At 40.5% G+C, this 26,600-nt stretch overlaps 1 protein-coding gene across 1 annotated transcript in view; it reads right to left on the reverse strand.

Annotated features, from left to right (window-relative positions):
• Positions 1 to 26,600, reverse strand: part of UMAD1 (UBAP1-MVB12-associated (UMA) domain containing 1) — a 238,692-nt gene that overhangs the window by 179,026 nt on the left and 33,066 nt on the right. The window contains exon 5 of the mRNA XM_082693370.1: positions 7,782 to 7,872. Coding sequence (XP_082549496.1) covers positions 7,782 to 7,872 — 91 coding nt within the window. The remainder of the gene's footprint in view (positions 1 to 7,781; positions 7,873 to 26,600) is intronic.

Below are 26,600 nucleotides of genomic sequence, written 5' to 3' on the forward strand. Positions count from 1 at the left end.
TTTTTTAAAAAATGCTTATTCTCAGGCTAGAGCTCCAAAGATTCTGTTTCACTAAGCAGGGGTCAGGCCCAGGAATCTGCAGCCTTTTCAACAAAGAGCAGAGCACCTGTGACAGAGGGGGTGCACAGGAATGTTCAACTAGTGATCACTCGAATAAGAAAAAACTCCATCACACAAATTTTAGATGTTTTTCTTGTGGATGACTTTATTAGATAATGCTATACTGAGGTGACACTCTAATTCTATGATGACAGACTAAAGGAAGAAGATACGTTTTTTAGAAATTCACATTTATGAAGATTAATGTGCTACCCTTGTAAGAATCGTTCCTTTCATAACATGCTTTGGTTGCATTCAAAGGAAAAAAATAGATGCTGAGTAAGACAACCACTAAAATATGAAAGAATACGGTCGTATTATTCAGATTACCAGAAAGCCAACACTTAGGTCTTCCGACCCTACCTGAATTGCCAGTACAAAGTACTGTGCTTATAGTGTACATTTTACTTTGTCATCCTCATTTTTATTTCCTCAATAGAATGAAAGAAAATATAAAATTTTAAGCTCAAATATAAAAACTACTCATCACAATGTTAGTTAAATAGTCTCAAATGTGGAAGATATAGGATCATGAAAGCCTCCAACAAAATACTAGAGGAAACTCATTTATGAAATATGGTGTCGCGTGCTTAAATTGCTTCCCTACTGATATTGCCTAAGTAAGTGCCCTCCGGGAAACAGCAGCAGAGTAAACCAGTCACTGACCGCCCACCCCCTCAATAGCTACAGGAAAAATATGGCTGCCCGAAGGTTTTAATTCAAAGAAAAAGCTCTTCTGAAGATCTTACAGGTGTTAATCCATCACATAGATGTACTCTGGCTAAAGACGAAAAGGGTTATAGGCCACTTGGAATTCACATTTGTGTAATTAGGTTAATAAAAAGTTTCTCAGCTGCTCCACTGATTAAAAAAAAAAGATTTAAGTTTCCAAATATATTAAGAAACTTCAAGCTTTCTGCTTTTTACCTGGTGTTTGAAAGGATGTGTGTTTAACCTAGAAATGTTGTGGTTTTGTTTGCTTGTTGTTTATTTGTTTATGGCTTAACTACAGTAGAAGAGAAACCGTTAAGTCTATATTTTTATGAGGTCCTTTCCAAAGTGTTTGCTGGTGTATGAGCACTAAATCACAGAAAAGAGAATAGCCATGGTGCCGGGTTCTGCATGCACACTCGAACTGTCTGGAGAACACTGAAAGAAAAAAAAAATTCCTGTCTGTGTCGAATCCCAGGTCTCTCTAACCAGAATATATGGATTCTGGAGGTCCCAGCACCAGCGTCTTTTCAAAGTGCTCTCTAATGCACAGGAGGGTTAGAACCAGGGAGGCAAAGAAAAAGATCATCCAACTGACATCACTGAGTCCCAGGATGAATGACTGACTTGCTCATAATTAAGTGTATGAAAAGTGTATGAAACAGCAGGCTCAGTTCTGCTTCTCAGTATGGTCCACACCTCTCCTTTGCCCCATGATGTTCCTTCTAACCTGCTCAGTCCAGGAGACAAGACAGGGGGTACGCCCTACACGGGACAGACGTGCCTCAACACTTCCAACTCCAAAGTGTCGCTAGATGAACGGGTAAACTAGAATTAGGAGCCAATGAATGTGAAAGTCCTATTAATTCTATCCATAGTGGGAAAATAAGCAAGTGCATGATGAAGTTAGTTGAAAAATCCTGGCACACTTGCTTTAGAACTGAAAGGTCAGAGTAAAAATACAAAGATTGCTAAGTAAAGTAATTGCAATTTGAGTTTTTCTGGATATCACAATACATGGGTAAAGAGATACGAATAGGGTCAGTTGCTTTTTTAATCCATCAACACTCTATTTTTTAAAAAGATTTGGTATACTTCTGTTCTAAGAAAAGGGAGTAAAAATAGAAAGCACACACTAAAAGTATGCTTAGTTTTTATCTTTGTTGTTTTAATTAAAGCCTTTGGTCCTAGAGAGACTCAAAGTGACTTACAGTCCCTCATCTCTTAGAATGTAAATTAGTCTTGTACACAGCCAAATTTCCACTTTTAAATAAAGAAAGGAGCACAGAGATAAAGAGATTACCAAAAATTCCCATATAAAAATGGAATGGTTTAACTGGAGTGTGTACAGACGGTTTGAATCATTCTGAGGATGAGGATCTTAAAAAATAAGCCATTACGTTTCAAAATCTGATCTATCATTTCAACTGGAAAACAGAAGGTGAGACTAAGTTACATATTTCAATATTAATACTTCAAAGATGATGAAATCCAAGCCACTGAATTACTAAACTCTGATTCTCGATTCAGTTTTACGAAAGAACTAGCTTATTGGGAACTATGGGTCCCCGTGCCCTACTTTAAGAAGCACCTGCAAATTCTGAAAGCTGTGATGAACGTCGCCTGTACCATAACCTAAGCCCTTCCATCTTCAGGGCAGTCCTTGCCCTATTTCATTCTGCCAGGTCCAAAGCCCTATTCAATATCTGGTCAACCATGTCAGCGAACATAACAAGAGTAATCTAAATTAATCCTTTTCATCTTATATTCTGTGGGGTTTTCTTGTTGCTTTTATTTTTCCTTCTTCTTGCCATAACATAATAAGCTAATTCATGCCTTTGTCTTAGTTTTGGAAGGAATTATATGCCAACGTCTAGGCAACAGATACCCTTTTCCTTAATTTAAAATAACTACGAGGTTGCACACTACAGTAGTAAATTTGTAATCAACTTAAAGATAATGTCTTAAAAGTACAATTAAACATGTCATAACACAAGAAAACCCTGGTAATTACAAATAGTTACCACGCTCTCTGGGGTTTTAAACACTAGTATAAAACTAAGAAAAATCGCCACCCAGTGATGCAAATGAAAACTGCAATTTGTTTTTGTGTAAAACGTGTACCCTGGAGGATTACTTCAACTTCATTACTGAATGAAGGGATAGCTATTACCTTCTTATGTGAATGGGAACTGGTTACAAGGGAAAGGATGTTTTTCTACAAGGCTTCCCCCCACCCCCACCCCATCCTTATTCAACACGCTCAACATTTCACAAAGGCTGAAAGCTTTGGAAACCTTAACAGGGAAAAAGCCTTCTGTCCAAAAGTGAGCTAATTGTATACCAACATCCCAGCTATTCCTATTATCATCAAAGTACCTAGGCTGTGCCTGAACCCTGAGTTTCAAGCCGCGGGATGTTGACTTCAGCAACTCAACAATGCCATCTAATCTTTGGGACCTAAAACCTCTTTGTGTTAAATAAGCAGGAAGAATTACCTAGAGTAAAAGGTACTCTGGAGTGGGAAAAAAGAGATAATTCATACCTTTCACAACATAATTTACTGACCATTTTAGAAACATACAATGATAATCTCACAAATTCTGTAGAATCCATATCAAGAAGAAGTTGTTATCATAAATATAATTGTGTTTCTAAGTCTTTATTTGTGTCACTTCCAAAACACAACAAAACCCATTATATACATTTATTTTCCTGCAGTGTATCTATTGCACATGAGGGCAAAGAAAGTTATGTGGATATATGATGACCAAAATATATGTGTGCAATATGGAGCATGTTAGTAAGAGCATTTCATATCTACCATTTGACCTATTCGGCATTTTCCCAAATATTTTACACAGTATGCACTGAGACTAAAGTGGGTATTACATTTGTCAGTATGTTATCACATGATAAAAAGGAACAACTTAGCAGAACAAGTCAGCTTTAAAAAAAGAGGTTACCACTTTTAAAGTGGTAACCCCTTTAAAAACCATTTTTAAAGACAGCCTATTATATGCCTAATAATCTGTTCTGACTTTTACCAGTCAAATCAATTAAGTCCCTGACTGTCAGTGCATTTTTTTACTAACTAAATAATGTATACTATCTTCCAACCTCAACCTCATTAAGATTACTGTTGTCTGATATAGTTAAAAATATTTAGACTATTATACATTACATATTACATACCAAAAGGTTTAAGGTAGCCAAAATCATAGCCCAACTTTATGAACAACCAACACTTTTATTTAAAAATGAAACCAAAGAAACACAACACTTTCTCTTTGAAAAAGTAAGGAACACAATGTAAAATTTTTTTTGAAGGGCTTAAAATGTCACTGATGTCTTAAAATTTAAAATGATATTATGACATTAAAAAAAAAAAAAAAAGATGGGTAGCTTAGTGGTTAAGAGGATTAGGCTCCAAAGTCAGATTGCCTGGACTCCTTCCAGATTGGCTACACATTAGCTGGAGGAACTCAGAGAAGTTAAGTTCTCACCTGTACATGGACATAATACTACCATTTCACTGACAGGGCTGTTCTAAGCCCTTTATACATGGTAACCCACTTAATCCTCTCCATAACCCTATGGGGTTGGTATTATTTTTGTGCTCATTTTCTAAATGCCCTCCCACCCCCGGAGGTTATAAAACTTGCCCAAAATGGTGGGGGGTGGCATATACACTATTCCAAAATATGCCACTCTGGCATAAGGACTGTTCTGAGCTGAAGGCTCTTGAAAAAGAGCAGGTGCAAGAAGGGCTTTCTGGCCTTCCCTTTCCTTCCTAAAAGCAGGAGATAAAGTCCCCTAGAGAAGATGCCAGGAGGAAAGAAGTACTCCTATCAGCAGAGGTGGAGAACTGAGGCCAAGAGAACTCTGTACAAACAGACTCTGTTAAAATAACTCTTATCTTCCTTTTGTCTCCCCACATTCTTTACTCTTCCATAAGGGCCTCTTTGTTTAACCTGGTATATAAGCACATAGGTTTTGCCACTTCTTTGGTCTTCATTTTCCTGGGGTGGGAGGAGCTTCCATGTACATGGAAAAATCTGCATGCTTCCCTCCTGTCATTGCGTCCTATGTGTTTGTATTTCCTAGGCCCAGGCAGAGACCTTAGGAGGAGTGAGAAGTTCTGCCTCCCTTAAAACAGAGACTCTGGCAAGTTGGAGAGCCAGGGTACTGAGCCAACAGGTCTGGCTCGAGTCAGGATTCTTATCTGCGCTTCCCCACAGTGCCTCTGAGGTGTTCCTGAGAAAGAAGGGAGGTGGTGTGATCAATGAGAAGAGAAAGGAGACACAGGAAGAGAGAGCTGATGCTGATGCTGGCTGATACCACCACAACTTCAGGAGAGTAACTAAGCTCACAGAACAGTAGGTAGATGCAAAGATTTTTCACGGAAAGTGGCGAAGGGGTAAAGCTTTGTACCTGGAGGGAAACAGGGCTAAACAGAGACAAGCATCAACACTCATGGAAGCAGATGGACGAGAAAGTCTCAGCAGACATCTATGGGACTTGTGTGGCTTGGGTCATCTGAAAGAGGGAGTACCACCAGCTGCATTTCAAATTATATCACTGAGGTAGAACGACGACAGAAGTGTCACCATGGTTGCTGCGGGGGAGGTACCGTGCAGGAACAGAACCTACCCGACTCCTTTTGAGATGGTCCTGGGAAAATGCCCTTAAAGTACAGCATGTTGGCTTTTGGGAAAATGTACCCTTAGAGCTTAGGTATATCAGATGGCACAGCTGGAACATGAGAGCAGATCAGAGTCATGTAGTGCTGGAAGTTTCCTCGTGAATTAGCAAATCTGCAAGTTTCTGTATCTTCTGAGGCTCAGCTAAAGACAGCGTCTTAAACCAGTCTTTTCTAGAAGAGGAAAGGTCCACAGCAAATAAGCTTCACCCACTGAGGTAGAATTGCCTGGAAACTGTGCCCCTATTGGTCTAGCTGGCGAAAGTGAAGCATCTACATGTTTCAAGCCACCAGACACTGGAGACTTCAGAAAGAGCAGCAGCTGGAGTGTTTTGGCCTGTGGTTAAAAATTAGCCCTAAAGTGCTGCTAAGCGTGGGCCAGAGAGCCAGAGAGGTGAAGAAGATGTATAAAGAGTTGCCGAGGCCCAGCATTAGAAACTGCCCATGCTCTCAAAGATGTCTGTGCGCATCTCTCACAGCCTTTAGATGGCTATTTGATTACAAAAATAATAATGTTGATTTCAAATCATGAAACAACAGAAAGTAGCAAAGTTCTCCACATATGTGTTCAGACTACAGAAAAATAAAGAATTGAGCTGGGAACATCAGGCTTTGTTGAAGCAAATTTTGAGAGATAAATTTCTTGTGAAAGGCCTAAAGAAGAGACCAGAGGCATCCTTGAGGTTCAGTAGTGAAGCTAATTCAGGAGGTAAGAGGGAAGCAATGCTGGCAGATTTCAAGGAACGGAAGTTGGGACTGACAGAGCCAGTTCTGACCAGGAAGCCATGGCATAAACTCCTGATGTGGTAAGAAGGGCCAGATAAATAGGCGTGTGCATGACACCCCAGTTTATACTTATCAGAAAGTTCCCCGGAAAAACCACTGACCCTGGTCAAACAATGTCTCACTATTTTGCCTGAGGTGGAGGAGATCTGGGCAGAGAGAAAAGAAATCTGACCACCAGGGATATTGCCCCGTCCCAGGACAATATGAGGCAATTCAGAGAAAGTGCCAGAAGGGAAAGGGCATCTGCCAGCACTGTGTATTCTGGCCTGCCAGAACTCGACTGTGGAAAAGATGGGATAGTCTAAAGTAATATTTAGCCACAAGAAAAACTAAGGCCCAGACCTAATCTGGTCTCCCAGAGATTAAGGCCTAGCAATGGAAGAGGGCCAGATGGGCAAAACCATTGTGTCATTTCTGTGAGAGACCAGATCCTAAAGAGAAGGGCTGAAGAGGCAGAGACCCACCCACGTACACTTCTAAAAGTATGGGAAAAGAGGCACAGCAGGAACCCTGGCTCTGAGAGGGCCTAAGCTGAAAATTCAGGATGACCCTTAAACCCAAGCAGCCATCTTCCACTTCTCAAAGACATACAGAACATTTGCCAATGCAAGGGGACTCTGGTCTGACAGGACCAAGATAAAGACTGTTAAGAGGTAGGAAACTAGAATCTAGAAAGGGAGACACCTGAGAAACATCCCAGGGAGCAAATGCCCTATGAATTCATGCACAACTTCTTGAGGAAGGAGCTGAATTTGGCAGGAGGAAGTCCAGAGTGGAAGAGGATGCCTGCTACGTGGGAACATTGGGTTTTGGCTCACCACCCTCTGGGGAGAGAATTTCTGGGAAGAACTATACAAAGACTGCAAATCTCCTCCTCAGGGGGAAAGACATAGTGACATGAAGGAAATGTTTTTTTTCAGAATTCCCTTTGGAAAGAGCATAGTATTTGTTTGAAAGAACTTTTTTTTTTTTAAGCCACCAAAATCATAATAAGTGCAGGTATCAGTTTTATAACAGAAAATAAACCAGTCTTAACAAACACAGAGAAGACACAATTTAACATATTTAAAAAGTATACTTCATCCAGTAAATTATTTATTGGATGTCTAATTTAATTTCAGATGCTAATTTAAGAAGTAAGGTTTGGTGCTATTTATAAAACAGAACTTGAATCTACCAAGGATCCTTCAAGACTTCTGGTTTTTCACAATTAAAAAGGTTGACCAGCTTATCATGTAGGAAAAAAAGGGATGATTTTTCACATTTAATTTGAAGGATACAGCCAAAGTAATATATAAGAAGTGTATGACTTGATGACAATATTCTAAGTGATTGATGACCTTTATTTTTATAGATTTCATATACATAAATGAATTCTAGAATTAGAAGGAACTAATTTAAAAAATCAATCACATAATTTCCAAGTAATCTTTTAAAGAAAAAATTCTTCAGCCAATTATGATTATTTCTTAAAAAGACTCACCTAAAAGGACAAATCCATCTGCTTCTGTCTCTGGTGTGGAAGGCTTTTTAGATTCTGGAGATTTTCTGAAGAAGGGAAACATTGCGGCTATCTGAAACAGAAACACTATATAATGTCAAGTTCAGAGGAAGATATAAAAAAGCCTTACCATTTTTAGTAAAAAGCCAAACACAGAGATAACACTATAATTACTTTTAGGAATTCTATTACCAGACTTAAGAACATAAGCCCCCTCCAGGTGTCAGAAGACAAACCCAGAAATTAAGGGGCAAAGACTTCCAGTTTACAACCACATGTGCCTTTTGAACCATGCAACCTCTATCAAATTTCTGAACAGGCAGGAAATAACACAAGAAATTATACACATAAAACTAAAATCAACAGATAACATCAGAATCTGGAAAGATCTCGTAACTATAACACAGACACCGGACTGAGGAAAGGAAAAACAAAACAAAACAAAAACTTGTCCAGGTTTCTTGACATGCCACCATCAGTTTAAGCATCATGAAACTGAGGCCACCTGAAAAAAAAGAAAGGAAGGCACTTCTAACAAACTCCATAGTCAGTTACCTGATTCAGACACTGGCGGGCTGAATGTATCCATTGCAACTTCAAATTCCCATCAGTGCAGATCTTTTGTGTTGGTAAGATTTTGTACCCCAACACATACCCACACACCACATTTCTCTTTCTCCTCCCATCTTCGTACATTCAGGGAGGACAACAACTCCTAAGAGACAACTGGAAAGGGAGTTGGGGGAACCTGAGAGGATACGTCACATTCTGAGCACAGTCCCTATAAGCAAAGCAACATAAGTCTTGGTGGCAGCAAGTGCTCCGCATTTTAATTTCATATATTCCACCCACACCAGAAGAGCAAGTAGGGAGGGTAAATAAAGATTTTATCTGAGCAAAGCCTTCTGAAAATGGAGAACTGTACTGAGGTTTGCAGAGGTTGACTTGCCCTAAGCCGTGAACCCGAATGGACAGTGATGGAGCTTATTTGTTGATAAACATACTTGGCCGATTTTACTTTTAAAGGAATAACAACTGGAGAAGAATAACACAAGGTATGTGATCAAGAAAATTTTTAAGTAAAGGGAAAGGAACAGCCTCTGAAATCCTCAAAGAAAACACTTATAAGATACAGTGACGGGTCCAGAAGAAAGGTCTGGAAATAGTTTGGCTTCCTCCATAGAGGACAAGGAGACACGGCCCATAAGGACCTGGTGAAAAATGAGATTAGATGCAAAAGCAAGTGCAAAAGATGAAAAGACAGAGAGTGAGATGCGAAGAATAGTTGAGTAAGATGAAGAGAAGCCTGTGGGAGAATGAAATGGTATTAGAAGAGAACTGGTTGGCTTACAGGCAGGAATTTATAAAAATAGAGCTCAGATTTAAAGACTTGAAAGACTGGAAAAGACAACCAACTTTTCAACCTCAAGCAGTTGAAAATAAGATGAAGGGGCACCTGGGTGGCTCAGTGGGTTAAAGCCTCTGCCTTCGGCTCAGGTCATGATCCCGGGGTCCTGGGATCGAGCCCCGCATCAGGCTCTCTACTCAGTGGGGAGCCTGCTTCCTCCTCTCTCTCTCTGCCTGCCTCTCTGCATACTTGTGATCTTTAAAAATAAATAAATAAAAATCTTAAAAAAAAAAAAAAGAACAGAAGAGGAAGAAGGCCACTGAAGGAACTACAGTTGATTAAGCATCAAATCAAGTATACAACCATTACACCTGATATTAAAACCTCAGCATGGATCCATGTGGCACGTAGTCAATTCCTTTACTTGGAATAAAATGGTTCAGGAATGGACGAAGAGGGTAGGTCTTCAGCTGAAGCCTAGCAGAGAAAAGTTACCCTCAAATAAAGAAGGAGGGAGGAAGCACCTGCGGGGTGAATGCAGTGAGGGATGTAGCAAATCTGAGACATGTCTAGCCAAAACTGTAGATCTGGCTTTAAAACAAGACCAGAGCAGCTGGGTGGCTCGGTCGGTTAAGCAGCTGGCTCAGGTCATGATCTCAGGGTCATGGGATCGAGCCCTCCACTGGGCTCTCACTAGAGTGTGCTTGAGATTCTCTCTCTCTTTCCCTCTCCCTCTGTTCTGAAATAAATATGTATATGTGTGTGTGTGTTAAAGGAGGACTATGACTAGTGGATATTTAGAACAGCCCTAGAGACAGAAAGTTGCCAGGGAAAACTGTTCAGACCCCAGTGAGGGCTCATTCTCTAGTGGCCAAGGAAGTTACCAGAAAAGGAGGAAACTCCAAGAGGCTGGAGCCAATGGGCATGGAGAACTAGGACTGGGGTCCTTTTCCAGGAAGCAGAATCTGGGCATAATTAATAAGCATCCTCCAACCCAAGGTGGGGGCCCGCCAAAAAGCCTAGTCGCTCATTTCCATTTCAGAATTGCTACCATTCCATGACTACCATTCCCTTTCTGAATGAGAGTGGTCCAGGCAGTAAGTTTCCCAGTTCCACCAGCGTGGGAGGGGCCGGGGCATGGGTCATTTTAATTCACGAAGCCTCCAGACACGCCTGGCACACCTTGGGCCTGATGGAGAGACACTGGACTTGGAGTGTGATGCTGTGGCTGAATGGAGCAGTTCAGATGACTGAGCTTGGGGAGGGATGAGTTATTTTGCCTACAATGAGGAGAACTGTGTGTGATGATCACAAAGGAGAACCACGGGATCATTAGGGTTGTTCACTGGCTCTCTGGCTTAGGGGGACAGAGGACTGCAGTGTTCTTTCCTCCTTGGAGGCAGATGCGGCCATGTGGCTTGCTCAGTTCGCTGTGTCATGTGCCATCAGGGCACTACATCAAGGAGCTTTGTGACACACAGAGAAAGAGAAGCCCTTTCAAAACTGGTTCCTGTTCTAGCATGTAAAGAAAAGCCTTCTAATAGAAGGATTCAAATTTCCAATACTTTTTTTTTAAGGTTTATTTATCTATTTGACAGAGAGAGAGAGAGAGCACTCCAGGGAGGATGGCAGGCAGAGGGAGAAGCAGGCTCTCTGCTGAGCTGGGAGCCCAATGCAGGGCTCAATTCCAGGATCGTGGGATCACGACCTGAGTTAAAGGTAGGTATTTAACCGACTGAGCCATGCAGGTGCCCCTCCAATACCTTTTCATGTCTGGCCACAAAACAGAAATGGAACGAACATGGAAATTATAAAAAGGGCTCTGATAAGTCAGTCTCAAGCCCCCAAAATTGAAATCTGTTGTTATAAAAGCCAGCCCAAGAGGCACCCGGATGGCTCAATCAGTTAAACGTCTGACTCTTGGTTTCTTTTTTTAATTCAAGTGTTTTGTACAGAATTTATAACTTAATTAAGTGAAGGATTTAAGCTTTCCATGACCTAAAACATCAAATTTAAACTATACACAGGCTCCATCAGTTTGTTGCTAGTATGACTGATTGGCAATGAATAATATTACAGTCTCTTCCTTTAGAACATTACAAACACTAGAAAAGGAGGGACAACTTGGGTTCCATGAGTCAAGCAATTTCCAGACATGGAAGAAATAGATTAGGAGTAAGAGAAAAGAAGTCAAGATAGAATGAAGGAACTCAGAATGGCAGCAAAGAATAGCTCACTACAAATATTCATCTGAGGGGCACCTGGGTGGCTCAGTGGGTTAAAGCTTCTGCCTTCGGCTCAGGTCATGATCCCAGGGTCCTAGGATCAAGCCCGGCATCGGGCTCTCTGCTCCACAGGGAGCCTGCTTCCTCTTCTCTCTGCCTGCCTCTCTGCTTACTTGTGATTTCTCTCTGTCAAATAAATAAATAAAATCTTTTAAAAAAAATATTCATCTGAAAGAACTCTAAAATTGTTACAAAAATACCAGTCGCCCTCGCACCAATCACTCCACCAATCTGGCCTCCACCCTAACTCCTTCTTCAAGATGTTTCTCCGTGAGAACAAGTTTCCAACTTTACAGGTCTTGGGATTCCCTTGTATAGCCAGTACTGCTGCTGACACTAATGAGTCATTCCACAAGGCACCAAGAAAGTCAGTGCACTCACACAGATTTACAGAAATCACTCCATGCAAGAAAAGACTATGTCCTGGACACTAGGATACATAATGCAATTATCTTTCTCCCAGGAGATTTTTTCCTATCACTGAAAAACACACAAGAGTGGCGCAAAAATATACCCTGGTGAGGCTGGCAATAACACTGTAAGCTCTCCCCTCTATGAACTACGCCCAAAGTCAGAGAGCTGTGTGGGTAGATCACAACTGCAGCGGCTAGACTGAGCCGTCCTGCAATCCCCCAACATGCGTTGGACTCCTAGAGTGTCAGTCATTATACCAAATTGCTTTATGTACTCTATCTCCTACAACCTCATAGCCAGCTCTCCAGGTATGTCCAAGGATTCACAATGTGTAAGTAAAAGAATCAAAGTAAAGGAGATTAAGTATTGGTCCAAGTTTATGTGGTTACTCAACAGCCGAGCTAGAATTTTGCAAGTCAATTTTGCAAATCAAGTTCTTTTGCAACCAAACTGAAAGCTTTTCATCAACAAAGCACCAAGACAAGGAGTCCTTGGCAGGTGGGACACTTGTGTTGGACTTTAATGTCATATCACTATCATTCACATGCACAGTATCAGTCACATACATTTGATTCACTCCAGTTCTATCTTTATCAATCCCTTCTTTCCCAAGTCTTGCTCAGCTCTAGGTTCTGAAGATATTTACTAATTCCATAGCATCTACATTCAAGAACTTCATTTACTTTGGATTTCCATTATATAAACATTTATTAAGTGCTTAGGCCAGATACTGACCAAGCATTGCCGATGCAGTACCCAACTTATATCCAGAAGGAACAAGTGCAGCCTCAGCCCACCATATTTCGAGACAATCCTTAGCAACAATAAGAGTGAACTAAGAGCCCCATCCCCAAAGTGGAGGAAGCTGGTAATAGTCCTGCTGCCCCAAGTGTAATATATGGGAAGCCCCAAGCACTCATGCTTCTCATGTACACAGCCTTGACAGCTGGCCTTCTGCTTGGAGTTCTCAAGCATATTCCAGTCTCATTTCCTTATTTACAATTTTCAATATTTTAAAAATTGTCTACAGTAAGTGAATTTTATACTTATAAACAAGAAAAATGCCAGTATTTTCTCTTAAAAATTCATTATTAACCAGTAGCAATGTTCTTGCTTGGCTGAGCTGAGACCCAACCCAGAATGAATGTCTCCTAATTCTCAAACATGGGAATCCTCAAGCTACCTCAGTATGGATGGGGGATGAAAAATTTACCTGCCCCAGCCACAAGCTGGGAGATAATACTTGCAAGTCACATATCTGTTAAAGAACACATACCAAGGGGTGTCTAGGTGCCTCAGCTGGGTAAGCGTTTGCTTTCAGCTCAGGTCATGATGGCAAGGTACTGGGATGGAGCCTTGCATCAGGTCTCCTACTCAGCACAGTCTGCTTCTCTCTCTCCCTCTGCCCCTCACCCCTGCTCGTGCTCTCTCTCGCGCAAAAATAAATAAAATCTTAAAACAACAACAACAACAACACATATCTAGAAAACATAAAGAACTCTTTTTAAATTTTTATTTATTTATTTATTTGACAGAGAGAGAGAGAGGTCACAAGTAGGCAGAGAGGCAGGCAGAGAGAGAGGGGGAAGCAGGCTCCCGCCGAGCAGAGAGCCCAATGTGGGGCTTGATCCCAGGACCCTGAGATCACAACCTGAGCCAAAGGCAGAGGCTCAACCCACTGAGCCACCCAGGTGCCCATAAAGAACTCTTAAAGCTCATTAATGAGAGGGACATCTGGGTGGCTCAGTAGGTTGGACAACTGCCTCTGGCTCAGGTCATGATTCCGGAGTCCAGGAATCAAGTCCCGCATCGGGCTCCCAGCTCCACGGGGAGTCTGCTTCTCTCTCTGACCTTTTCCTCGCTCATGCTCTCTCTCACTGTCTCTCTCTCAAATTAAAACAAAACAAAACAAAACAAAAAAACCCTCATTAATGAGAAAACAATAAAAACTGGGCAAAAGTTATGACAGACACTTCATAAAGAAGGTATGTGGATGCCAAACAATCACGTGCAAAGATAGTCAACATCTTTAACCAACAGGCAAAGGCAAATTAAAATCTCAGCAAGATACCACCATATAACAATTAAAATACTTAAAATTTAGAAGGCCTGCTATGCCGAGTGCAGGCAAAAACGTGGAACAACTGGAAGTCTTGTAGATTGCAGTAGGTGTGTAACATAGTACAACCACTATGAGTAAGAATTTGGCAGCTTCCTGAAAATATAAACATACATCTACCATATGATCCAGACCTTCTCTCAGGTATTTACCTAAGAGAACTGAGAGCGTATGTCACACTTGTACACAAATGTCAGCCAGCTTTTTGAGTAAGAGCCCCCAAATGGAAACAACCCAAATGTCCAAAACCAGATAAATGGATACAGTGTGGCATATCCATAACACTGTTCAGCAGTAAAATGGAATGAAGTCCTAAAATATGCTGCAACATGCATGAATCTCAACAGAATTAAGCTGAGTGAAAGAAGCCAGACTAAAAAAGAGTTCGTATTGTACGATTCCATTTATAAGAACTTCCAGAAAATGCAAACTAATGTATAGTGACAGAAAGCAGATCAGTGGTTGTCTGGGGAATGGGGAAGCAGGGGGCGGGTGGAGGAAGGAGGGATGACAAAGAAGCACAAGGAAACGTTGGGGCTGATGAATATGTTCATTATAGTGATTGTGAGGATGGTTTCAGGGGCATAAATGCATCTCAAAACTCATCAAACGATACACTTTCAATATGTGAAATTTTTTGTATGTTGTAAGAACTCAATAAAACTATTTTAAAAATTCACTATTAGCACAATAACCTAGATGTGATAAAAATGTTTAGTTCACAATGATTCGGAAAATTGCCTCCAAACTCTTAAACCCCTGTGTGTGTGTTACAGATACAGTCTTTGTATAAAAGACAAAATGCTTCTCTTCTCTGTGTAGTCACACAAAACAGAAAAATAAAAGGACAGTGTCTTCACTTTTAAATAGTATACAGAAACTGCATCTAAAAGGGTTATTAGCTTGATCACTAGGCAGCGCAGCTCTTTTTGCTCTGAAAGGCCAGAGAATAGGGTGAGTATTATATTTATTTTTCCCTATTATTCTAAGGCTTACCTATTAAGTAATATCACCCATGACAAAAGGATGAAGGCAACCTGGTTTTCTCAATTTGATTATCTTCTTTCAATTTCAATACACTAGATAATGTAAAATGCAAATACACCACAATTCCCATCTGCGATTGATCAACAACAGTCACTTAACAGTAATAACATACAAGTTTCCCCTGCTATCCAAATGTAGAGAGCTTCTAGAAAAGCATTTTGAAGCCAAAATGGCATAAAACGAAAAAGTAGTTAGCATTAATTTATATGGAACAATTTTTGAACATGCCCAGACTCCCAAGATAATTTCTCTTCAGCTTTTCAGGTACCTTAGGACACATCTAGCTAAGGGATACACAAAATAAATGCAGATAAAGCCAGGGCAGAGTGGAGAGCTATAGCGGCTTGATGCTGAAATGCTCAGTGTAGTTCCCAGGAAAGGAGCTTGGCGGGGTCGCACACTGCCTCTGTAATAGCTTGCTGCAAACCAACACCGACCCTCTTTTTACTTTCCACCTTTTTTTTCATAAAAGTGGAAAATCCTCCTCAGACTTGTTTCAGTCAGCGACAACAGGTACTAAGGTGAAGTCTTTCGTAAGAGCAAAGCAGTATAAGGTGAACTTTCAAAAAGCAGGGGATACCTGTATGCATACACACGTACATGGCTTCACCCCACCCCTTCATATTTGCTCCCGAAGGAATCCAGAAGGGTCAGTGAGAATTAGAAGAGCCCTGTTGGGACTTCACAAATAGGTAGCCTTGAGTTCAATGTCATCTGCTGGGTAGCGTACAGACACAAAGCAAGGAGAAGGAGGGCCTCTGCTGTAAGAAGGGTCACTAAGAACAAACAGTACAGTGCGTTTGGAGGACAGCAAAGGGATTATTGACCTAGGTGGCTCAGTCCTTAAGTGTCTGCCTTCGGCTCAGGTCATGATCCCAGGGTCCTGGGATCCAGCCCTGCATCAGGCTCTCTGCTCCATGGGAAGCCTGCTTCTCTTCCCCACTCGCCCTGCTTGTATTCCCGCTCTCTGGTCAAATAAATTAATTAATTAAATCTTTTTAAAAGGGTGGGGGGATTAACTTCAACAGAGGCATGCACATAAGCAGCAGAAATTAACACTGCAAGAGCAAGGTCAAGAGCAAGGTGGAGACAAATTTTTGAAAGGGCTGAAGAGTCAAGAATATGTTAGAATAGCCAGTTGCAGACCAGGCTCTGTTTAGTGTTACTGTATGGTCTAGGATCTTGAAGAAAGTCGTGTTTCAGAAAGATTAAGTTTAACATGACATGCTGAAGAGGCTGACTGAGAGCACGGAGTCAAGAAGTTAGAGAGCTGTAGCATAAAGGGATTAGATTAGATGGGTGACATTTGAATAAGAGGAAGCGAGGTGCAGAAATATGGAGCAGGACCTAGTAACTCTCTGCTCTACAAAAACGCAGATGGGAAGGAATTACCATAAGGCGACTGAGAGTTTAAGCCTGAGGGACTGAAGAAAGTGATATTATGAATTAGAAAAGAAGGAAAGGGAAGTTCATTTTGAGAGATGAAATATAATGAATTCCATTTCAAACCAGCTAAAGGTAAGGGAAACAGGACTCGCCCAAATATAAATATGTAAAACGCAGTTAGAAAAATAAGACCTAGTGCCCCAGAGAAAGGGAGTTGTTATCACATAAGTGGTAGCCAAAATCAGGAACATCAGTGGTATTTCAAACGGAAAATGTGAAAGTTCAGGGCTTGAGGTCAGGATCTCTAAGATCTCAGATTATACTATTGACAACGCATCCCCTTCATTCCCACCAAAGTGATGTGTACACTCCCTTTTCTTCAGTATTTTCAAAAACATACTTGGCGGTCTTATCAGGACTTAAATATTAACTCGACTATATTGTTCCACGTTTCAAAACTGCAGAAACAACTGACCTCTTCAGCATAACCCAGGGGTGGTAAAATCAAATGCCAGTCAGCTAAGAATGCGTGAAGCCAGCCTCCTGTGAGACAGGGAGTGATAGGGAGTGCGGCTCGTCTCCCGGGGCACTTCCAGAGAGGGAGGGAGAGAGACAGATACCCAGGGAGCCGCGAGGAGGAGCCCTTCACCAAAACAAGGCTTGTAAGGGCTTGATTCAGGAACCAGTGAAAGGCAGCTTTTGACAGTTTTGAGTAAGGAAACCTGAACTCAGATTTGCACACGCTGTTACAGTCGAGCTAAAAACAACAATAAGAACAGTAACAACAACAAACACACATGGGAGCAGGCTGAAGCTACCGTTAGCTCACCTCTCCCCCACGAAGATGATTCCAAAGCATCTAGAAAGCTCAGTGGAACGCGGCCTGACCGTCTAAAGCTGCCTGGGTCTGAAGGGCCCATTTTAAGGCCTGTGAGCAGGACGAGGAGCCTGGGGCTCCCTACTGCTGCTCCTGCTCTCTCAGTCCTCTTAGAGAACCTTCCAGCTAAAGTGATTTATTTTTCCTCAAACATTTTTTAATAGATCATTTTAGCTGATATGATCTACTTATACTTCTTTAATCATTTGCTTTAACATCTTTTTTTTTTTCTTAAAGATTTTATTTTTTTGTATGGCAGAGAGAGCACAAGCTGGGGGAGCGGCAGAGGCAGCGGGAGAAGCAGACTGCCCACTGAGCCGGGAGCCCGATGCCGATGCCGGACTCCATCCCAGACTCCTGGGATCATGAGCTCAGCAAAGGCAGTCACTAAACCTACTGAGCCACCCAGGCGTCCATAACATCTTTTCCATATATTCTTTGCAGTATGTCTTTTGGCTGTATTTGTTTTATACTATTTTATTCTCTCTGTAGTATTCCTAATTTACTGGTTTCTTAAAAAAAAAAAAAAAAACTAGCAGGCCTTCTAATTATAAAAGTAATTTCTATTTTTGTGTGTGAAAGGGTTGAGGGGATAAGCATGCTTATACTTAGAAAACAAAAATACGGAAAACTATACAGTGAACCTAATAGCTATCTATCATTACCAGGATGCATGACCAGTTTATATTCACTGTACAGTTCTCCTGTAGTATTCACATTTTTCTATTTTCTGTCTAAAAAACAAAACAAAACAAAAAAACCAGAAGGCACCTTTGGTGTTTCCAGTGATAGTTTCGTGAAGGAACGTGGGCCTAGTGTCACCAACTCTGATTTTTCAAGACAAAGTGGAAATCGAATTATTTTGGAAAAAATCTAGTTTTTAGGTGATGGCAACAAACTAAAAATATTTTTAAAATGCTCCAGAGACTGAATAAACCTTCCACAACCTGGATGTGGCCTTCAGGTGCATGTTAAACCCAGGCCAGGAATGTGCATTATGGCTTAAATCTCATCAGCATAAAGAAAAATTGTGAAAAGCTTTGGAATTTAGCAGATCTTCTGGCTAGCTTATCCATCTGGATTATGGTAACTTTTGTTTATCTTTGACTAGGTTATGTCAGCACGCTACAGGAGGTAACTTGTAGAAAATGATAGTCATGCCAGTAATTCCTCTCCACAGAAATTTATCAGGTAGAGTGCATTCATTACTGCTCTGTGTGATAGTGACCAGTTTTGAATCCATTTGTAAATTCAACATTCCCTTCTTTGACTAGAAATGTGTGGTGATACTTTGAATTCTCTTTTGAACAAGTTATAATATCTTACAAGTTCCCTCCTTAATTAGTTCAGTACTCTTTTTTATATTTGTATGAAAGAGATTAATTTAACACCTTTTAAAATTTATCCATTACTTTTGGACTACCAAATAGAATTACCCAAAGGTTTTCCCTCTGTTTTGCCATCCCAGATAGCTGTTTTATTTTTAAAGGTTTGTGATACTGGTGTAATAGGGGAAAGGTATGGGTATCTGACAGGATAAGCAAGTGGAGAGCAAGGAAAGGACCTTTAAACTGGTGTCACAGATAAGCTCCCAGGAAGTCTGAAAGCGAATTAATTGAACGGAAGCATTAACACAAATTTTATTCTCACCTCTCTGATTTTATGTTCAGACTGGCCCCTCTCCCCCAAAACATTCCAGAAACAAACATACAAACAAACAAAAACAAAGAACTGAATCTTGGATCTGTAGCTGTTTTTCAAACTGCAGGTCCCAATCCTTTACCAGAAGCAAACTCAATTTAGTGGGTCATGACCACATTTTTAAATAGAATGAAATAAGAAACAAAAAAAAAAAAAAAAGAAGAAAGGGAAAAGAAGCAAAAAGATATCAGAGAGTATCACGTATGGTAAATAATGGTTTCTGAACTTTGGCTTTGGATGTTAGGACATGATATGAAACGGATCTCTTAGTTTGGGTTGCAGGCAAAAGTTTCAAAGCCACTAATCTTACAGTACTGCTCACATAACCCCTAAAAGGACTGTGAGACATTATGCACCTGTTTGCACTTTTTAAGGTATCATCTAGAACTAATCCACTGAAAATTATAAAGGATGTAGTTTCTAGCATATCATAAATATACAAATGTGGAAATAAAACTGTTATAACATTATTTTAAACTTCCCCAATGGACTCTAAACACCAGAACATTTTAATATCCACCATCAACAATTTTAAAAATACATGAACAAGTTCTTTCTGACAGTAGGAAATTTTACAGTGCTCTTTTTCTCCCTGAACTGGAATTTCGATTCCACTTCCCCTGGTCTGTAGCAGCTCAGAGATGTCCTCAGAACACACCAGCGCAGTTTTTACAACATAGCCAGATGCGTACAAAGTGGTGATGGCAACCTCACTTTGAAGACAGCCCGTCCTTTAACACTTTTAACCTTTTCACTTGTCACCGAACTGGAAAGTGAAATCATGCGCATATATAGCAGCCATTAAAAACTGAAGTGATATGATTTAAGAAAACTCACTTCCCTAACATGATGAATATGGCTGCTTTTAGCAAACATTGATAAGTTAAACAGGTATGATTTTTAGCCTAAACAAAGTATCTAAAATACTTAGAAAGGTGGAAGATCTTGAGCTAGAAATTCATAATTATAAAGCACCAGGCAAGACAGGATTCTGGAAGAGTGTAAAGGCGCTCCAGAGAATTTCACAGGAAGATTTCACACAGGGGCCAAGTTGGAATTCTTTTCTTCATTCTGTAGGCTTTTTATTAATCTGGGTTGGGGGGTGTTTCTAGTTTGTCACCCCAACTTGGTGACTTTTAACAGTTGGCTTTACTTGCCATGGGGAGCAGCACAAAGGCTTCATCTGATAATCTCAACTGCCAGCTACTCATTAGCATGTAAGAGGCATACCACCAGGAGCTGTTTGCAATCATTAGCTGTTGCTATAATAATAAAATCCTGCTATCTTGGAAGCATTACATAATCTGAAATTACTAATTTTCTGGAATTTTCTCCAGCAGAGCTGCTTTTCAAGCATATGACAAAAATGTCTTGAGAAGTCACAAGCTGGTCCAAGAAAGTTTTAGAACAGAACCTTCCTTCTTCTCATATCCTTTTTACAGCATTGCATATAGACATCTCACCAAGAGTAAAATGGACCTCATACAATTGTACTCTCCTCTATTACTTTGGAAATAAATATGACCCTCAAAGTCTCTCTTAGAATTATCATCAGGGAGGTTTCACATAGTTTTACTGTTATTGTTGTTGCTGAATTTGGGGATTTTTGTTGGTCTGTTTTCCTCTTAATTACCTAACTACCCTATTGTTTTCAGAATCAAGACTGGTATCATGGCAGTGATAAGAACTGGCTGCTTTTCCCAGTCTGGGCTTTACTCATTAAAAAAAAAAAAAAACAAGAACACCATAATAATAATGTTCCCCCCTGATTCTACTAATTTAAGAAGGCAAAATCTCAGAGGACTTAAGATTGCAGAGGAGTAGGGAGACCCTAGAACACAGCTGGAACACAGCTATCTAAATTCTGGACACCCAAGCAATCAATCAGAGGACTGAGAGAGTAAAAATGCACAACTTAGAGCTGAAAAACAACAAAAACCACCACATCGTGAAAAGTAGGCAATGCAGAGAGCTGATTTGGAGGACAGAAGAGATGTGGGTGCTGCTAGGGAGCCCTGATTGCAGAGAGAGGACTGAGAAAGAGTGGAAATGGGCGCACAGAGAACTGCACAAGAAGTCTTCCCTAAAACAATGACCGGGAAAAGGAGAGGAGTAGACCATCGCAAGTTTTTATAAACGGGGAAGCACAGAGTGTGAGGTTTCAGAGGTGGGCAACATCGCCGGGGTCATGCCTGGGTCTTAACAATGTTCCAGTGAGGAAGGAGGGCAGAGACTCAGGAGTGGGCAGCAAGGTCTGAGGATGCCCTGGGTTGCATGTGGAGAGGCAGATTCCCTGCTTGGAGTACATTTGGGAGATGGGGTGCTATGACCTGTCCGGGCCAAGGGACCCAGAGGACACCACTGAGCTGCCCCATTGGCTAGCTCAGAAACACAGGCATGGGCTGAAGGCAGCAAGTCCTGGCAGGCTTCCTGCTGTGCCTTGCCATAAACTCCAAGCCACCGTGTGGTTGCACCTCTGATTTCTGGGACAAACCTTCAGGCAGCTGCAGCTCAACCAGGCCCTCCCCCAAGGGATCAGCGGGGATCTTGCCCACAGGGATCTCTAAACTTTGGAGTTTTGGAACTCAGCCTGTACGTGAGATAAAACACAGGAGTGCCATTAGAGCTGGCAGACAGACACCTCAGAGGCAGGCACGGTGAAGACAGGGATGTCAAAGAGGCCTGGGACACAGGAGAGGCGACTGTGTGCTCTTCTGTGAGAGATTCCTGAAAGGTGGCAGGTGCTAGCTCCCCATCCCAGGAGGAGAGAGCCATTTCCACCCCCGCCCATCAGTGCTGAAAAACTTCAGGGAGCAAAACAGCACCACCTAGTGGAGACCAAAGCTACTTACACCAAGTCCCACCCTCCTGGAGCCTTGGAGGGGCATCTCTACCTGCAAGTCCACCTGAGAATTAGAGCAAGGGTCCCCTCCTTCAGGTAACAAGCAAAAACCCCTCGCAGGCACCTAGTCTACAGCTCAGAGTGCAGCAAAGCTTCAGCTCTAGGGTAAATAGGATCTACCTTCCGTTTTATTTTTATTTTCTATTATTATTTTTAATTAAATGTTTTAAATTTTATTATTTAATGTGTTTTTTACTTTTTAATTTTTAAAAATTTATTTTAAAATTTCAAAGATTTTTTTGTATCTAGCTTCTTTTAACAAGCATATCAAAACATACCTAGGATCTAGATTCCTTTTTTTTCCCCCCCTGGACAAAATGAAAAGATGGGAGGAACTCACCCCAAAAGAAAGAACAGGAAAAAAGTCACAGAGAGGGGTTTAATCAATACAGATATAAGTAAGATGTCTGAACTAGAATTTAAAACAACAATAATATGGACACTAGCTGGGCATGAAAAAAGCACAGAAGACACTAGAGAATCCCTTATTGCGGAGATTAAAATAACTAAAATCTAGTCAGGCCAAAATTAAAAATGCTGTAACCCAGAGGCAAACATGAACAGATGCCATGACAATGGAGATGGATGAAGCAGAAGAAAGAATTACTGATACAGAAGATTAAAATATGGAAAATAATGAAGCTGAAAAGAAGACAGAAAGAAAATTATTGGATCAAGAATGTAGACTTAGGGAACTCAGTGATTCCTTAAAGCATAACAGCATTCATATCATAGGAGTCCCAGAAGATGAAGAAAAAGAAGCAGAAGGTTTGAGTTCCTGAAAACTTCTCTAATCTAGGGAAGGAAACAGACATTGAAATCTAAGAAGCAAAGAGAACCCCCACTAAATTCAACAAAAGCTGTCAATCAACAAGAAATATTACAAATTTAAAAAAACAATAGACAAATAAAGAATCCTGAAGGCAGCAAGGAAAAAGAACCCTTAACGTATTCCAAGATACAAGGTAAAGACAGATCAGGTTCGCAGCAAATCTGTCCATAGAAATTTGACAGACCAAAAGACAGTGGCAGGATATACTCAACGTGCTAAATGGGAAAATACCTAACCAAGAATTCCTTATCTAGCAAGCAGTCATTCACAACAGAGGACAAATAAAAAACCAAAGGCATTTATGACCACTAAACCAGCCCTGCCAGAAATATTAAAGGAGACTCTTTGAGTGGAGAAAAGAAGACCAAAAGCAACAAAGACTAGCAAGGAACAGAGAACACCAGCAGGAAAAACAAACAAACAAACACACAAAAACAACCTTATAGGTAATACAACAGCATCAAATTCATATCTTTCAATAATCACTCTGAATGTAAATGGACTAAATGCTTCAATCAAAAGACATAGGGTATCAGAATAAATTTTTTAAAAAAATCTATATGCTGTCTATGAAAGACTCATTTTCGAACCTAAAGACACCTCCGGATTGAAAGTGAAGTGATGGAAAACCATCTATCATGTTAATGGACATTAAAAGAAAGCCAGAGTAACCGTACTTATATCAGACAAACTAGATTTTACTTATTTACTTATTTATTTATTTTCTGAGAGAGAGAGAAATGCACATCCACACACACATATAATGGGGAGTAGGAGAGACAAATAACAGGGGGAGAATCTTAAGCAGACTCTGCATTGAGAGCAGAGCCTGATGTGTGGCTGGATCTCACAATCCTGAGATCATAATCTGAGCCAAAATCAAGTTTCAGACCCTTAATCAACCGAACCACCCAGATGGCCCCAGACTAGATTTCAGACCAAAGACTGCAACAAGAGATGAAGGAGGGCATTGTATCATCCAAAAGATGCAACAATTATAGGTATTTATGCCCCCAACATGGGAACACCCAAATATATGAAACAATTAATAACAAACATAAGAAAACTCATTGATAATAATAAAATAATAGTAGGGGACTTTAACACCCCACTTCTTGCCATGATAGATCATCTAAGTAGAAAATCAACAAGGAAACATGGCTTGGAATAACACATCGGACCAGATGGACTTGACAGATACATTCAGAACATTTCATCCTAAAGCAGCAGAATACACATTCTTTTTGACCGTACACGGAACACTCTTCAGAACAGATCACACACTTGGTCACAAATCAGACCTCAAGAGGTACAGAAAGACTTAGATCATACATGCATATTTCCAGACCACGCCACTATGAAACGAGGTCAGCCAGAAGAAATAATTTATGAAGACCACAAATACATGGAGTTAAAAAACATCCTAGTAAAGAATGAACAGGTTAACCAAGAAATTAAAGAAGAAATTTAAAAGTACATGGAAGCAAATGAAAATGGAAAACATGACAGTCTAAAACTTTTGAGATGCAGTAAAGACAGTCCTAAGATGGAAGTATACCACAATACAGGCCTCCCTCAAAATGCAAGAAAAGTTTCAATACACAACCTAGCCTTTCACCTAACAGAGCTAGAAACGTATCCACAAATAAAACCTAAAGCCAGCAGAAGAAGGGAAATAAGATTAGAGCAGAAATAAATGATACAGAAACAAACAAACAGCGGCGCTTGGGGGGCTCAGTAGGTTAAGTCTCTGCCTTCAGCTCAGGTCATGATCTCGGGGTCCTTGGATTGAGCCCTGCAGTGCGCTTTCTGCTCAGTAGGGAGCCTGCTTCCCCCCTCTCTCTCTCTGCCTGCCTCTCTGCCTACTTGTGATCTCTGCCTGTCAAATAAATAAACAAAATCTTAAAACAAACAAACAAACAAACAAAAACCCCAGTAGAACAGATCAATGAAAAGCTGGTTCTTCAAAAGAATCAATAAACTTGATAAACCCCAACCAGACTTAACAAAAAGAAAAGAGAAAGGACTCAAACAAATAAAGTCATAAATGAAAGAGGAGAGATAACAACAGACACTATAGAAATACTAACAATTATAAAAGAATACTATGAAAAATTACATGCCAATAAACTGGGCAATTTGGAAGAAATGGACAAATTCCTAGGGACATATAAGCCACCAAAGCTGAAACATGAAGAAATAAATAAGAAATTTTAAACAGACTCATAACCAGCAAAGAAACTGAATTAGTAATCAAAATTTTCCCAATAAACAAAAGTTTAGGGCCAGATGGGTTCCTAGGGGAATTCTACCAGACATTTAAAGAAGAGTTAATACATATTCTTTTCAAATTGTTCCAAAAAATAGAAATGGAAAATTCCAAACTCTTTCTACAAGGCCAGCATTACCTTGATACCAAAACCAGACAAAGACCCCACTGAAAAGGAGACTTATAGGCCAATATCCCTGATGAACATGGACATAGAAATTCTCAACAAGATACTAACAAATTGAATCCAACAGTATATTAAAAGAATTATTCACCATGATCAAGTAGGAAGTATTCCTGGGCTGGAAGGGTGATTCAATAGTCATAAATCAATCAATGTGATACACCACATTAATAAAGAAAGGATAAGAACCGTATGATCCTCTCAATGATGCAGAAAAAGCATCTGACAAAACATCATTTCTTGATAAAAACCCTCAGCGAAGTAGGCATAGAGGGAACATACCTCAACATCATAAAGGCCATATACAAAAGACCCACAGCTAAGATCATTCTCAATGGGAAAAAACTGAGAGATTTTCTTCTAGAGTTGGGAATAAGACATGGATACCCACTCTCACAATTACTATTTAACACATTACTAGATGTCTTAGTCTCAGCAATCAGACAATAAAAAGAAATAAAAGGCATCCAAATTGGCAAGGAAGACGTCAAACTTCCACTATTTGCATACATGATGCTCTATGCAGAAAACCCAAAGACACTATCAAAAAATTGCTGGAACTAATATATGAATTCAGCAAAGTTCTAGGATATAAAATTAACATACAGAAATCTGTTGCATTTCTATACATCAATAATGAAGCAACAGAAAATTAAATCAAGGTACTGATCCCATTTACAATTGCATCAAAACCCACTAGATACCTAGGAATAAACCTAACGAAACAGGTAAAAGATCTGTATGCTGAAAACTATAGAACCCTTAAGAAAGAAATTGAAGAGGACACTTAGAAATGACTACTTAGAAAGCTGGATGTATCACGACTCTGGACTTTAAACTGTACTGCAAAGCTGTAGTCATCAAGACATTATTTATTTTAAAGATTTTATTTATTTATTTGACAGAAAGAGATCATAAGTAGGCAGAGAGGCAAACGGGGTGGGTGGGGGGAAGCAGGCTCCCTGCTGAGAAGAGAGCCTGATATGGGGCTCGACCCCAGGATCCTGGGATCATGACCTGAACAGAAGGCCCACTGAGCCACCAAGGTGCCCCCATCAAGACAAGACATTATGGTACTGGCACAAAAAAGAGATGCCACCTGGGTGGCTCGGTTGATTAAACATCTGCCTTCAGCTCAGGTCATGATCCCAGTGTTCTGGGATTGAGCCCCACATCAGGCTCTCTGCGCTCTGGAGAGGCCGCACCCCCTTCTTGTGCACTTTCACTCACTCTACCACATAAAGAAATAAATAAAACCTTTTTTAAAAGTATGTAAAAAAATAGACATATAGATCAATGGAACAGAACAGAAAACCCAGAAATGGACCCACAACTATATGGTCAACTAATTTTCAACAAAGCAGGAAAGAATAATCCATGGGAAAAAAGACAGTCTCTTCAAAAAGTGGTACTGGGAGGGTGGTGCCTGGGTGGCTC

Source organism: Mustela nivalis, assembly GCF_964662115.1.
Source record: "Mustela nivalis genome assembly, chromosome: 12".
Lineage (NCBI taxonomy): Eukaryota > Metazoa > Chordata > Mammalia > Carnivora > Mustelidae > Mustela > Mustela nivalis.